At 40.9% G+C, this 15,493-nt stretch overlaps 1 protein-coding gene across 1 annotated transcript; it reads left to right on the top strand.

Moving 5' to 3' along the window:
* Positions 1 to 3,151: 3,151 nt before the first annotated feature.
* LOC149081167 (uncharacterized) lies at positions 3,152 to 12,226 on the top strand. The gene is made up of 3 exons (XM_089237951.1): positions 3,152 to 3,359; positions 7,215 to 8,652; positions 10,073 to 12,226. Exons 2-3 carry the CDS (start codon positions 7,226 to 7,228, stop codon positions 10,344 to 10,346), a joined length of 1,701 nt encoding a protein of 566 aa, XP_089094077.1. The 5' UTR covers positions 3,152 to 3,359; positions 7,215 to 7,225; the 3' UTR covers positions 10,347 to 12,226.
* Positions 12,227 to 15,493: the final 3,267 nt, after the last annotated feature.

Below are 15,493 nucleotides of genomic sequence, written 5' to 3'. Positions count from 1 at the left end.
AACGCCGAACTGTCTGATAGATGGCAGCACATCACATCTTCATACTCAACTCTTCTGTAACGCATCCTCAGTCGAACCGACATTTCAACACCCATTTCTCACTGAGAGACGCCCATGTCGGGCCACTTGTATTGTTTTTTGTACTCTTGCTCTTATGTGTACTCCACTGTCTTTCCTCCTTTCCTTTGTCACCCTCTCTCCCCCCCCCCTAACATACTAACACCTTTTTTCCCACTCTCTCACCTTCTCTCCCTCACCCTTCACCATCGACCAATCATGGCCTTGCCATGAACAAACCAATCGCATTGCACCACCATCAGCAAGATGTCGCTTCTTCTTCACAGCTCTCTTCGCTATCACACTTCGCTTTTAACAACTAACACGTAAGGTTGTGCCGCCATTTTACCTGTCGCATTGCAACGTTTCTTCACAACGGCAACGAACTTATGAGATTTAAATCGCAGACCAATGACCACTCTTATATACATTATGTTATAAGAGATTAACTAATTTAAAAAATAAAAAAAAAAGAGCGTTTTCGCCACCCCTTCCCTTCACATACATTCACCAGCACTCCACACATACAGATACTCTCTTGTCTATCTCTTCACCGGGGGTCCCCAAGGGGCCCCAGTCCCTTTGTTGGCTAATGGCCCTCACCCACAGGGCCAGACACCATCGTAAAATTCTGAGTCTGGTCTGGTCTGGTCTAAAACTACTAACCCTTTGGGGTTGTGACGGCATTCTTCAACTCCGGAATTAATTTAATTAATTCCGAGATACAGATTCACTCTTCCAAATTCACCTCAGCGCATCTTTCTTGTCGCATTGTCTACTAAAGTTTCTCCCCCAGCACTATTGTGCAACACTGCAAAAAATTACGAAAATTTAAACTTCATTAGCGGATTCGACCCAACTTTGACCATGGCCCTTGGGTCAGGAAATTTATTTCTTGGCCCATTGACACTTAGCTGCCAGGCCTTTCGTAAGCCGCTGTAATAGCCCTGAGGGCAGGACTCGGCGAGAAATCCCTTGCATTCCGCAACCAGCAAATTTCACATCAGCAACAGGAAGGTGGAAATCATTTTCTTGTGAATCCAGAATCTGTGTGTTTATCGTTTTAACTTGTGTAATAATACATGTATCTTGTTGCGGCTCTGTAGAAGTTGAAGTGGTATTCATGTTTGGGGGGGGGGGGTGTGTACAAAAAAGAAGGAAAAGAAAAGTAGAGAGGAAGCAAGAAAGTCAGAAATAAAGTCAATTGCCTGCAGGTGGCAATACAATGGTCAATAGGCTTCAGTATATAGGGGAGAGAGAGAGAAAAGAAGAATACGGAGCGGCTATTACGCAAACTTTGAAGGGGCCCTTTAAGTAAGTGGCCATAAAATTAAGGAGTGTTGATGGAGGCGAAAGAGCATGTTTTGTACATTTAAATGGCTTAAGACCCCTTTTCCCTTTTCTCTTATTATTATATTATATTGGGCTGGAAATTGGAACTCTCCCACTTCATCTGACATCTGATAGCGATGGCTATTGACGCCATAACAACATGCATTAGGGCAACAAGCATGCAACATAGGGGTAACAAAATTAATGTACTATATATACAATAATTATGTTCTCTGGACCTGTTTGTAAATTGTTTATTGAAAAACCTGTTTGTATATACATAATGATGGAAAAAAATGTCAATAAACAATTTGTTTTCCTCTGATTTTTATTTTATTTCTTGCATTGAAAGTTCTTTTTCGGCAGGTAATTCGCGGAAATATTCACTGCTTTGAGTTTTTGAAATGAAAGCCTCCACCAAAATGCGTAACATAATGTTAGAAATGTATGTTGTGTTTTTATTTAATAGTTCCTCTTAAACTTCAAAAAAAGAGTATTTTTCTTGAATGAGAAAGTGTTTATTTTTATTAAAAAATTTTAAGACGAAGAATGCATAATTATTGGCCGAAATGTGAAAAAAGAACGTATATAGGTCTCGTATTTTGTAATTCCCCATTGCATTAACACGTTCAGGGAATGTTTTGCCTAGAACCCCTTTATACCCATAAAGTATTAATTTGACTATCAGACGTTTCGTTAGAATTTCATGAATTTTTAAAGTTAGAAAAAATAAATAAATTTCAAAAATCTAAATTTAAAATTTTTTTAAAAGTACTTTCCACAAGTCAATTGCTAAATCCGAGGTTCATTCTACTGACACATGTCGAATATACATTTCTGCAAAATTTCGGAATTTTCAGGGCAGTAGTTTTTTTTAAATCTTGCGGATGAGCTCAGAAACTGCATTCTGAGAAAATCGCGTTCAAAGTGTTTTTTCTTGTATACGTTTACACTATAATTCTTTATTTCTTTCTTTTATTATGAAAGAACAAATTAACGATTGACACGAAATTTTTAGTAGTTTATTTGCGGTTCAATGAAGTATTTTTTGAAGTCTCATGTTTGAAAATTCGACTTCAGGAGTCGTGACACCCCTTAAAGAAGTAGAATCAATTGCAATTTTTTCACAACTTTTTGAAGACGTCCACTTGGGATCCTTTTCTGGTAAGTCACGCTTTTGTTTTCTCCCTATGATTTGGTTGCTCTCTTTCCAGATCACTCTTTTGGTCACTCGAATCCTTGTACGCTGTTTTGGTCGCTCACATGCTTGCGCACTTTCTTATCACTCACTGATCTGGTCTTCCGCTCTCTAGGCAGAGGCGTATTTATGGTGTTATACCATCATTTGTGCCTATTGAAAAGTTTTTCTGCCCTTCTCCCATTCTATTGATTTATTTGCCAGTCATTCCTCAAATTTGCCGCCCTGGACAGCTAATATAGCCCGCTAAGCTTCCCCCCACCCTGTAAATACGCTTCTGTACCAGGGCCTTCGCGATGTTTTCCTCCGTGAGATGGAGAAACGAACATCACGAAGGCTCCGGCTCCTACGTTATAAACGGGAATGTTATGGACGGAATTGAAATCGTTTATTTACTCTGGTAGAATTTTTGTCTCATGGTGTCGTTGATTGACGACTCACGCAACCAACAAAGAAGAAAAGAAAATCATTCTCCTCGACTTTTATTTTTGTGGATGGGCTCCTTATCTCTCGATGGTTTCTTATCTCACCTTCTTGACGACAACGCATTTACGAGAGGGCAACACCTTTTCCCATTTCCGAGGGCATCCGCCATGTTTTGCAACATCTTTTAGAGAGACGACGATTACACATCACCTTGTCTTTAGTGTCTTCCGTCCACGAAACGCGCACTCGATTATTCTTACTCAAAAGTACTCCAGCCACTTGGAAATTTAAAAAAAAGTACTTGTGGCAGCTATCTTTGGGCAATAACTGGAGCTGCGACACAAAAGTAAGTCGTTTTCCTAATTTTTTACACATTTAACATGTGTTTCAAACGAGGAACGCGAGGCCGGTCAACCCGCATATGTCACAAGTCCTCCACATCCCGAAACGCAGATCTTTGCTCACTTAATCTACCTCTATGATTTATAACGCTCTAGCTCAGCGATTGCTAATTTTTTTCAGTCGAGACTTAGTGCTAAGAACACGATCAGAACGTATTTAAACGACCTATCTCGGAAGCACCTGCGAATCAAGTTTGGGTCGTGACCCACAGCTCAAGAGCCCGTGGCTGTTAGTAGATTTGAACGAGCCATCTTGGAAGCCCCTGCGACCCACAGGTTAAGAACCCCTGCTATAGCGAATTCGCTGAACATAAACAAGTTATAATAAGATGTTTGCCTCTTCTGTAAGAAGCAAAAAAAAAATGTCTCCGTCAGCACTGCAATTACGCTATCTCCGATGAGCAAGAGTTCTATGAAGCACAAGGTTGACCAATTCACCCCCTTGGCGAAAAAGTGTGACGTCAATATTTATCGCTATAGCCCAGGGGTTCTCAAAATGTGTGCCTCGGCGCCTTGGTGAGCCTCCAACCTTTGTCAGGGGCGCCGCGGAGCGGTCACCGTGACAAAGGGTTTATCGAAAATATTCTTTGTTAACAGCTCTGGGGAGCCGGTGGAGCTGGAGGATAAGCATTGAAAAGGAAACAGAGGCGCCGCTGGTGGAAAAAGTTTGAGAATCCCCACTATAGCCAATTTCTGTTCCCTGTCTTGCTTTTTTTCAATGACTAGTTCGGCAAATCCGTTTTCTTTTGTTGGAAGATGAGTTCGCCCTCCTTTATAGGTTCCTTAACTGCAAGTTTGGTAAGCATGCACGTTCAATATTTCTGTACACGCATGCTTAAGCGTCTGTAGGAGAATTTTGCACAAGTATTTTGCCTGTACGGGCAGCACGAGGATTGAATCAGTTTTGATTATGTGCGCTTGCACAAACTGATCGTTAAAAAATAAACTTAGTTAATTAGTTAATTCATTTTATCATACAATTTGGGATGCACATTCAAGTTGCTTATCTTTATCGAGTCTCGTGTTTCCGTCGCAACTATCGCTGCACTTGATATCGATTTCATTCTGTTTACCTGGATGACGTCGTTACTGACCGCCGAGCCGAGCCCTGCTGTTTCGTGGATCGCTGAAGAGTGAAGATTTATCAAAAGATCTAATTCTACGCGATTCATCCAAAACAAAAAAAAAAAATCCGCGCTTTTTTCTATTTAAACGTAGCCCTTTTTGCAGTTTTTAAACGTTCGAGCAAGTCCAAGCGAGTTTATCAATAAAATTGCATTTCACAAGATCATTTAAATGTAAGGTATAAAAACGTTGCAATGCAAAATATATTATGCGTATTGGCGAAATCAGGGATCAATGTTGCTGCTCCAAATTTTGTTGAGGAGAGGAAATCAATTTAATCCTAGAGAGTTTTGGCAATTTTTTTTTAAATAAAGTTATTTCTCACTGATAAAAACAAATACCCCCCTTTTTTTTTACAAAAATACCCCTTATGCAGTAATTGGAAAAGAGCCGATCTCCCCTTTAAAAAGTCTCGCCACAACAGGCCCCTATAGCGGTACAATTATTCCATCTCATTGCACTTCACTCATAGTTAGAAAAATTGATGGCAGCACTACACATGCAACACGCGTTACACGGTAACAAACTTGCACGTTAGATTTACAACACTTACACGCATATTCCCACACGTACCAATTCGTTAGAAATTTCGTAGAGGAATGTGAACGAGGTGCATGTGTGGTTTAGTAGTAGTAGTAATTGGAAGAGGAATGAAACATTATCAAACATTTTTCCGGATAACTCTCTTACCTAAACAGTGATAAAAATCTTCATATGTACATACAACAATTATGACCAAATTACTGCAGAAACACACAAGCTGCTAACAGAGTTTCACAGCACAATAGAGACTATTGCAGGGGTTCTTGGTCGCGACGAGAGTTGCAGGGTCTTCCAAGATGGATCGTTCAAATCCACTAATGCAACCAGAGATTCTTAAGCTATGGGTCATGACCTAAACGTGATAACTGGATATGTGGTAAGAAAAGATGCCAATTATCCTCGCGCATTGAACAATCGAAAACCGTGGTTCTTAACCAGAGGTGCCGAAGGAAGAGTGCGAAAAATCTATATTTTTAGTGTGCGAACCGGAAAATGTTTTATGATTGATTTTCTGGATACTGGTTATTCGGACGCTTGCAAAAATTGTAGTTGAAGCTCACACTGTTGGTGCGGCCTAGCAAAAAAAGTTAATGACCACCGAAAAATCAGTAGCAGCGTTTTCTCAATCTATAGTCTGCGACCAGAGGTAGGACTGGTGGGGGTGTTCAGTTGCGTTTTTCACGGCAAAATATCGCTATATAATCTCCGCTTTACCCCTGCGTATGCCAACGAATGTACAGTACGCACAACTTTTAACCGAACGATGGTGATATCTTGGGTTATATTTATTGCAAAAAAAAAAAAGGAAGGTAGCATTCTTCTTCGTTCAAGATCTTCCATAAGCGTATTAAGTTAATTTTTTCTTAAGGGGTCATCTAGATGTTGAAACTAGATCCAACTTTCAATTGAGTTGGACATACAAAGTTCAATGGCAACTCCATTTTTTTCTTCCATATTTGATTTTAGAATCTTAAGAAATGCCGAAATACCAAATTTCATCAATTTTGAACAAACAGTTAGTGAAATATAAATTATTTAAAAACGAGTGTCGTAATGTTAAACAGAAACATCTTGTTTTTGAACATAATTGCTGAAAAATAATGTAGGTATCTCATTACTTTTTATTTTGAATGATAGATTCTAACGAACCAAACATAATCTTGCTACTCATTTTGAATTTGGCTTTTTTTTTAATATGAGTTATGAATTATTAAAACATATTTTAAAAATTTATGAATAGAAGCATACATTAATTTTCTCTCTATTCGAATCGGCACAGTCGAAAACACAACAGAATCAATTTTCATTCCAATCTGACCTCTATTTCGCGAGATATGAGCGATTATATGAAAAATGACCATTTTTAGGGACCATACACTAGATATAAATTTGAAACTCATTGAAAAATTTCTCATGACAAATTATGCGAAAATGTTTAAATATGGAGCTCATAACTTTACTGAAATGGGCAATTTTTGTTTTAAGCATACGGTTATACGATAAAAACATTTTTTCAAGTATTCGAGTAAACAAATAAACAACGAAATTTTGCAATTTTTCGCTATTTCAGAAATTCGTTTCATTCCTTAGACAACATTCATGAGCAGAAGTGGTAAATATAATAATGTGCAAAGAATTCACAAATTAATACCATGCTATTAGATTGATGTTAATATTCACGGAGATAATAACCAATAAGTAAAACGTTTTTTCCCAATAGCGTATATCATCTTGGTGTGTGCCAAAGAAGTTCACATGTGCAAATAATAAATAATGCGGTAGTATTGGAAGTTCTAGCACCCGCTTGACGACTTTTTTCCTTCGTAAGGAAAGGGATGGAGATCATTAATTGGTGACAATTCTTTAAGCGGGTTTTATATTCGATTTTTCTATTTCCCATGTAAACGGGGCGGCTATTGTGTACGTTCGTTGGAGCATAACATATTTTACAACATATCTTCCACATTATTCGGCACTTCAGAGGGGCGATGGCCCTCCAAAGAGGTTTTCGTTGTATTTGTGTAGCTTCCCAATGAATTGCCACTTGAACATTAGCTGATGTCATTTGTGTCATATATTATGCATATAAGATTCTTCTGACAGTATTTATTCTCTCTGATACATCGCTATAGGTTATTCAGTTATGAAATTCAGACGTCATTTGTGGCAGTTCCCGTTCACGCTGCTTTTTGTCGTCACCGTCACCGGATCAGACATTTCAAATGAGACGATCGCTGCCATCGGATCAGACATTTCAAATGAAACGATTGCTAATAACACCGGGAATCCCAATATCACAGTTGAAATTTCTTCATCCGTGAATGATAATAACATTTCCGAATCTATCAGCTGGGAATTTGGTGCTGGAACGATCACGTCGATCAGTGACGATCGTGTAAATCGAAAAAATCAGACCGTTGGTAGTAGAAGTAGCACCGAGACAGTCGCAACGAATCACACGGTAGTAACGGTGATTGGTGGCACTAACGTCTCCGAGATGCAGAGCAAGTCGACGTTTATCTCTAATTCTACTTTGCCTTCCGACGTGGCGCGGAAAATAATTTGTGAAGACCTCGGGTGCGAATGTGCGGAAGACGGGGACGACTGGACGTTCCTCGACTGCAGCGGCAAAAGGATTAGAACTCTCCCCGATGGGATCGTGCTGTCCGCTAAGACGAGCGGAATTAATTTCCAGAAGAACAACATAAGAATCGTTTCGAGGTACACGTTCGCGGATGCTCCCGCCATCGAAGAGCTCGACCTCGCCGAAAACAACATCGAACAGATAGACGACGACGCTTTCCAATCTTTCGGTTCACTCATCAAACTCGCATTGTCTGGCAACCAGTTACGCGAACTGCCCGCAGGTCTCTTGAAAGGCCTGGGCAAGCTCCGCGTGTTGGAAATCGGCAACAACCTGTTAGCGGAGTTGAAGAGTTCTATTTTCGAACCGGCGAAGGACCTACAGGAGCTGAGGATGCAGAATAACAAGTTGAACCTTCTTGACGGCGACTCGTTCGAGTTCCTGTCGAAACTCGAGAAACTTGACCTGTCCGGGAACGGCCTGAAGTCGTTGCATCCGAACCTCTTCGAGCGGACGCCGTTGTTGGGGTGGCTGTCGCTGACTGATAACCTGTTCGAACAAGTTCCCGCGAGCAGCCTTTCGAAAGCTAAGAAATTGCATTCGTTAAACTTGAGCGGGAATCGGTTCCAGTCGCTTAGGCGAGGAGCCTTCTCGTCGTTGGACGGGGTGTCTGTGCTTTACCTGAACAACATACAGACTCTAGCCAGCATAGAAGAATTTGCTTTCGCCAACATGACGAACCTGAGGTCTTTGTACATCACTTTCAACAAGAGGCTCCATCGCATCCACGCCGACGCATTCAGTCAGTCCATCGACCAGCTGTTCCTACACGAAAACGCTCTGAAGACGCTTCCGGAGCCGCGAGACGGACGAGGTGGCATCTGGGCGAAACTGAAGCACGCTGATCTCCGAATGAATCCCTGGATCTGCGACTGCAACTTGCGATGGATGAAAAAGGCGCCCCAGCACATCTTCAGCTCTGTCAGGTAGGAGAAATACATACTGTATACGTATAGGGTACTTCATAAAGGACTCCTTAATTTTGAAATGACATGGCTCTGAAGCAGCTGCGGTTGATGGATGGGTGGAAAAAAAAGTAATATGTTCCACATAGTGTCAGACTATAAAATAAAAAGAGGCATAGTGGAAAAAACCATTATGCCTCTTAATTATTAAGAGTTCTTAATTACTGTGCCGTTCAGCCAACAGGTGACACTGCAGTATTCGAGCAATGTGATTTTTATGCCACCGTTTTCAATCAAAATCTACAAACTCGAAAAACTTAGTTCATCTGTGAAGCACATCTATCCATTTAAATAGAAGCATTACAGAAGGTAACTTCAAACAGGAACCCACCTTTGGGGAGGGGGGGGGGCACCAGTGGATTGGAATGTGGGAGGCAAGTGCATGGAAGCTTTCTTCCAGAGAAACTGTGTAATTACTAACTTTTAAACCCCCTTATGACTCTGGCCATAACCATGAACCATAAGTGATGGTTTGGGGTTCAAACAGTAATTTTGGCTATAAACTCTGAATATGAGGTTTCGTTGGTGATACCGAAGTCAGACTCCACTACCACTCTCAGGAGGTGCCAGTAAACAAACGGCTATGAAGGGTAAAAGATGAGGGCAGAAAGAGCGTGACTCACCCAAAGCAACCGATCACGGTATGCACACTCCTTCCATGCTCGAACACGATGGAGTAAAGCGTGGATGCAGTGAAACTGTAACGGACACCCATGAGACCAGACTTTTTGTCCCTTAAATCGAGGTGTCGTTTATTCAGAGGTAAATTAGTTCTTACTTGAAAGGATATGGATCAGGAAATCTGTCCCTTAAATAATTGGTATAAGCCATCCTATTGTATCCCACTTATAGACAGGGCCGTCTTAAGAGCATTATGCCGGGCCAAATGATTTTTCTGAGGCCCTACCAGGCAAATTTTCGAAAATCTCAACCAGATCCCATTTTTGTGAGGCTCCCTTTTCTCTTGAGGCTCCCCGGGCCGTACCCGGGTGGGCCCATGCCTTAAGACGGTACTGCTTACAGAGCCTGGTCGTACTCGGTCTATGTTCTGTCCCTTAAATACAGGTGTCCTTTATTACACTTTAAACGGAGGTTTGACAGTATATGCGACCGGGACAGTCCCGGTTTTGACGACTTCAGACTTTTGCTCTCCCAGGAGTGTGCGTGCGTGTGTAAGTCTGCAGAGGGAGGGATTTATGGCTTTGTCGCCCTTCTTCCGTTCTGATTTAATACTCTCGACCACTGATTACTATTTATAGTTCCTACCCTGGGCAACTATAAATATAAATAGCATATCCCGCTCAGTCTCGTCTTTTTACGCCACTGCAGATCTATCGTAAAGAATATTATGTAATTTACCTCTTTTCTTTTTATTTTACAGGTGCGTGTCACCGTTGAATATGCATGGCCGATCGTTGCCGACAATAGAGGAGGCAGAACTGGAGTGTTATGACGATTGGATGATATCTTCCATAATACTCGGCTTGACTTCTGCTCTCGTCTTTGCTACCTGCTCGGGATTTTTCTTCGCGATGATCTATTCGAGATCCTCGATCCGCCGATACCTTAAAGCCAAGACCCAATTCATGTATTCCAAAGTTCCTCCCAAAACAGAATCCGTCGACTTGGAATGGGATCCTTCGGCAGACTTGTAAGTGCTGTCTTATTCTACACCGTAGTCCATAACAAAATGCATACTGATTGCAAAAACATTTCATCGTAACTGGCCGTTTTGGGATCAAATACATAGTTTCTTATGGAGAACTTGGAATCCTTTACCTTTACCCCAAAATAATAAAGAACCAATGATGAAGGCTAATAACAAAAGGAAAAAAACACGAATCTGAACGTTTCTTGAGCTGTTCCAACAAAGTAAGTGCCCCCCCCCCCCATCCGGCTTCAGGGGCCACTAGGCCAGACTTTCCGAGTGCCCCTCTCTAGTGAATTTATACCGTGAAAAATCAAAAATGATGATAATAGTCCCGTGGCTCCATGGCTAGAGCCCTGACAGCCCACCCTTAGGGGAGGGGAGTAGGTGATAGTACCCATCAAGACGAACGATATTTAAAATAGAACCAATGTCCGCGTTGAAGCTAAATCTCTTAGTTGAACTCTCAACAGTGGAGGAAAAATTAATAAAATCATAAGTTGCAAAATCCCCCTTACACAGATTAAGGAAAGGCGCAAAAGCCCCGTTTTCATGGGAAATGGAAAAAGTGGTTTTAGAAACGGCTTCAAGGATTTTCACCAAAACTCGTTTACATGCAAAGGCACTTTACACAAGTTGTCAGAGGTCAAGTGGGTCGGTCGGTTCTATTCGCCGGACAAAGCATTATAGGAAAAGCGGCCCCCACAAGGGGTGGACTGACAAGGCCCCAGCCCTGGGGCCCGAGACAATTTTCACCATTTTTGTTTTTTCACGCTGTAAATTCATCATGAAGGGGGCCCGTGAAAGTGTGGTTGGGGGCCCTGCTCCAGGATGTGGGGGCCATGGATACACCCCTCAAGTATGTCCAACAAATAGGGAAAATTCCTGCTCTCCATTTCTTTCCCCGCTTGGGGAAAAAAGTCGTCAAGCGAGTGCCCGCGCTCCTAATGCTGCCGAAATATATTGCACATGTAAACGAGGTTAAAGTGGCATCTATCTCAACCTGACCTGAATAGAACGTTTTTGGCATCTCCGGCCACTCTACCGCTCTTCATTAATGGGTCAATAGAAAAGGCCTATGCTTATGAGTTAAACAAAAAAAAGGGGGAAATAAAATTTGCGTTTGTGAAAAGTGTATGGTTGTGTTGAATGTGTGTCAGATGTATGTGTTAGTCACAAAATTGGGAAAAATAATTTTAATTTAAAATTTTATACAAGACAGCAAGTACACTTCACATTTTCCGCACTCATGGTATGGCAAGGTTCTTTTCGGGGGAGATAAAGAATACTTTAAAAACTTTACAAATCTCACAATAGCGTCTGACACGTCTGACAAAAGATAAAGGAGAAGAGGGGAAAAAATACCGAACGAGATTATATTGGCAAGAAACCCTATATCTGAAAAATCTCTAAAAGATTCCAATTTAAAATTTCAAAAATTTCAATTTCCCCTGAGGGCCATCGTTAAAAACATTTAATTAAAAACAAATGACAAATTAAAACCAATTTTCCTCATATTGAATCGGCACGACGAAAAGTACAGAAATCACTAAACCAATAGCTGACTGGCCAAAAGTCTGAGAAAAATTTTGGGTCAGTGCACCATATATTCCATTTATGTCCCATCTGTTGGTTTAACTTGTTGTTTAACAGAGTTCATTTTTATATCTACGTATATCTAAATTTCGCACATACCAATTGGCCCCTGTGAAACGTCTAAAAATTTTATTCTCAAACATTTGTAGAGATTCAATGCTCTTTTTGGTGGCAAAGTGAAGCATATGTGATGGAAGGGCGTATTACGGATTTATAGGGCAAAAGTTAAAGAGAGTTTACTTCCCGGAAAATATATCCTATTTAACATTGCAAGCTTTTTTTATGGCCTTACTTTTAACTTGCTCTGAATGTGCTTTGAAATTCATTTTTCGGTCAAACGTGACGCCCAAATATTTTAATTGTGGTTTAGGTGAAAGAGTTTAACATTTCTAATCTCAATTTGGTGGTTGGGCCCAGTAGGTGGATTTTTTTCTTTTGTATAACCATTAAAATTGCACTTTTCATGATTTAATTTATCCGAATCTGTCTTCACAGAGTTTACTTCAACAATATCCACAGTTTCTTGAAGATTCTCAAAGGCCTTGTTCAAACCTCTACAGTGGGCCAACAGAAAGACATCATCCGCGTACTGGCTCGTTAACACTCTCTGAGGACCCTGGAAGTCATTTACATAAAGTGAGAATAATTGGGGCCCAATTACACTTCCCTGCGGGACTGAAGCTCGTAAAAGGTCTCAGGGAGGAGAGGGAACCACTAATTCTCACCTGGAACGTACGCCCTTCTTAATACTTTTTGACAAAATATATAAACTTTTGATGTTGATTTCGTAATTGATTCTGGAGACATAGACGGAGATAGACGTAAAAGAGGGCGTGATAATGATGATATCCAAAATATGCATATGCATATACAATGCATATCCTTTAGATTAGATCTCAATCGACTCCGACATTTTCTCCTAGGAAGGGGGCATGCCCTCTCCCATGGCTCAACAACATGCAACAAAGTAATGGGGGCTGTTTAAGCACCCGGCTACAACGCCACTGATTAGTCTATTCGAATTTTCTCTGAATTCTTGCTTGAAATGAACCTAAGCCAACGCGATGTTGATTTTTTATCATTGGCCAAACACCTTTTGCAAGCTAGAAAACCTTCGAAAGAATTTAAAGTCGGGTCCACACCCACTACGATAAGCCACACCGCAGCGCCCAAAATTGATAGCGGCTTAAAACAGTCACACACACACACAGAACATTGAACGGAGCGATATTTGAGTGGTCGAGCAGCTTGTTCCATGTGGAAGGCGTGCTTGCTTCTATCATTGCACCAGACAGGGATGCACGTCTGAAACGTGTGCGCAAGAATGAGCTAGTTTCTTTGATATACTGACTCCCAGTAGATCGCAACTGCGACAGGAGCGAGCACACCCGTCCTCATCGCCCGCGCTGTGCGCATCTCCACCTCAAAAACCGGTTTTACGCTTCGCAGCGCTGAGGGCATGGACCCGGCTTAAAAAAGTTAGGACATATAGTCCAAAACTCCCACATAAGTGAGATCCCCGCTCAGCGGAGATTCGTGGTTTTGCCCGCATTATTAGCCTTCATCGTTAGTTCTTTACTGTATGAGCGATACATATGTAACGTCATACGCGACCCATATTTAGTTTTACAATTTTCATCATAAACCATGTGTATATGACTGTATGAGAAACAAAACCATCAAACTACGACGAAAGTGCATCCCATGACAAACCCCGAAAATGCATGATTTTCCGTATAACACTATCATATCTGTTCACACGAGAGCACATACAGAGACAGTTTTGAAACAAGTTCGTCCGATGACAAAGTTGCGATGAAATTACGCAATCTGTCCCCAACTTTTGTATTGGCTGCGTATCTTTGTGCTGCACTGCCTTTGTATTATTCGTCGTATCATTGTGTAGTTATGACATTGCCATTTTGCTTCATTAAACAAAATTTCTCACTGGGCTGTCGAAGAACATTTTGGCTTATCCGAGATACGTAATTAGAATTTCAATTCGAAGTGCCATCAATAAAAATTACGATCTCAATAAGTTGTTTGTTTTTTTTTTCTATTTTTTCGATACATACAGTGTCACTTTGATGAAAATCTTCAATCAGAAAATGTTGCATAATTCATTTACTGAAGAAGATCTCAAATCTAATCAGAGAGAGAGGATATCCACAGTTATATTATTTGAAAACCAAGATTTGACATTAGATGCCAAATACTGTATATCATTCAGTCATATCATCCCGCTGAACAAGCAAAGTGTACCACGTAAATAAACAAAGCTGAGTTAAAAATTTTATCTTTAACATAGCTTCACCGTGTAATCCATAGTCCATTGGAAGAGTTTCGAAGCAATAAACAAGTTGCGCCTAGTTGTTTGCATTCTTAAGACTGGTCCCACTGCACAGAAAGTTCGGAAACATCATCCACTAGAAACGATCTTGAACGAGTGACTTCCTGTGACTGCAGCAGACGAATGACAAATCCGTCGAAATTGGAATTTCACAGGTCTTGTCTAAGAATACGAACATACTTCACGTTGGTTTCCGATTCTATGAGTCGGGGCCGCTGCTGATTGGCTAAAATCCTTAATTTATCAAAGTAAAGGACATCGTTGTATCGAGAGGAGTTCATCATTAAACTATAAACAATTCTAAATAAGATTCGAAAAAATATTGTTGTAGAGGGATTTATCGTTATATCGAGTATTGTTGTAGCGAGCTTTCACACACACACTCTATCATAAGCGGAGATAGACATGAAAGGCTGATGATGATGATGTCAATTCATGTATATGCATATACTGGTTCCGTCATTGACCCTGAAGGGCCATTGCTCCCCCATGCCCTCTCCGTATATCCGTCTATACATTCTATTTGAAGTCATTATCACCGTAATATAATTTAGTTGTAGGCATGGCCCTCACATGCCAGTGCCGGGCCCCCAGGACAAGATTTTTGGTGCCCCCCCCCGTTACCGCCCGGAAGCCGAGATTATTGTGTATTTTTGCAGTAAAAAAACGAAATCTTCTTCGGGAAGGAAAAGAAATTATGAATGCCGCCCCCCCCCTCCCGAATTCCCTTATGAGAAAATCCTGCGTACGCTACAGAGTTTGATAAACAGTAAAACTTCGCTACAAGGACACTCGATAATAAATTAATGCCTCTACAATATTTTTCAAATCTTGTTTGGAATTGCCTAGTACAATGTTAAATTCTCGATACAGCGATATCCTTTACTACCATAAATAATACCTCTTTAAATTTAATATTTCTTAATTCCATCTTTGGCCCGGATGACGGCTTTCATCCTTTGGGTCATAGAAGCAATACGTTGTTCGTTTTACGACGGATAAATTTCTTCTTAGCAGTCTCTAATTGCTTGTTTCAGCTCCATGACGTTATTAGGCCTTTTAGAGTCTACCCTTTTCTTCAACTGGTCAGGCCCGTCATTTGGGGGGGGGGGGCAGAGTGGCCATTGCCCCCCCCCCGGCTTTTAAAAATGCACTAAAATGGTATGTATATATATATACATGTGAGTACATGTTCTTTGCCTCCTCCT

This window comes from Pholcus phalangioides, unplaced genomic scaffold (genome assembly GCF_987345545.1).
Source record: "Pholcus phalangioides strain wild (caught in Gottingen) unplaced genomic scaffold, Ppha-v1.0 ptg000010l_1, whole genome shotgun sequence".
Lineage (NCBI taxonomy): Eukaryota > Metazoa > Arthropoda > Arachnida > Araneae > Pholcidae > Pholcus > Pholcus phalangioides.
Note: the sequence above shows the minus strand (reverse complement) of the source record. Positions and strands in the feature narration are given on the sequence as shown.

Excerpts from the sequence above, each read along its gene's own strand:
- LOC149081167 (XM_089237951.1), top strand. The coding sequence starts at position 7,226 with ATGAAATTCAGACGTCATTTGTGGCAGTTCCCGTTCACGCTGCTTTTT. Across the intron at positions 8,653-10,072 it reads CACATCTTCAGCTCTGTCAG|GTGCGTGTCACCGTTGAATA; the intron begins GTAGGAGAAATA and ends TTTATTTTACAG.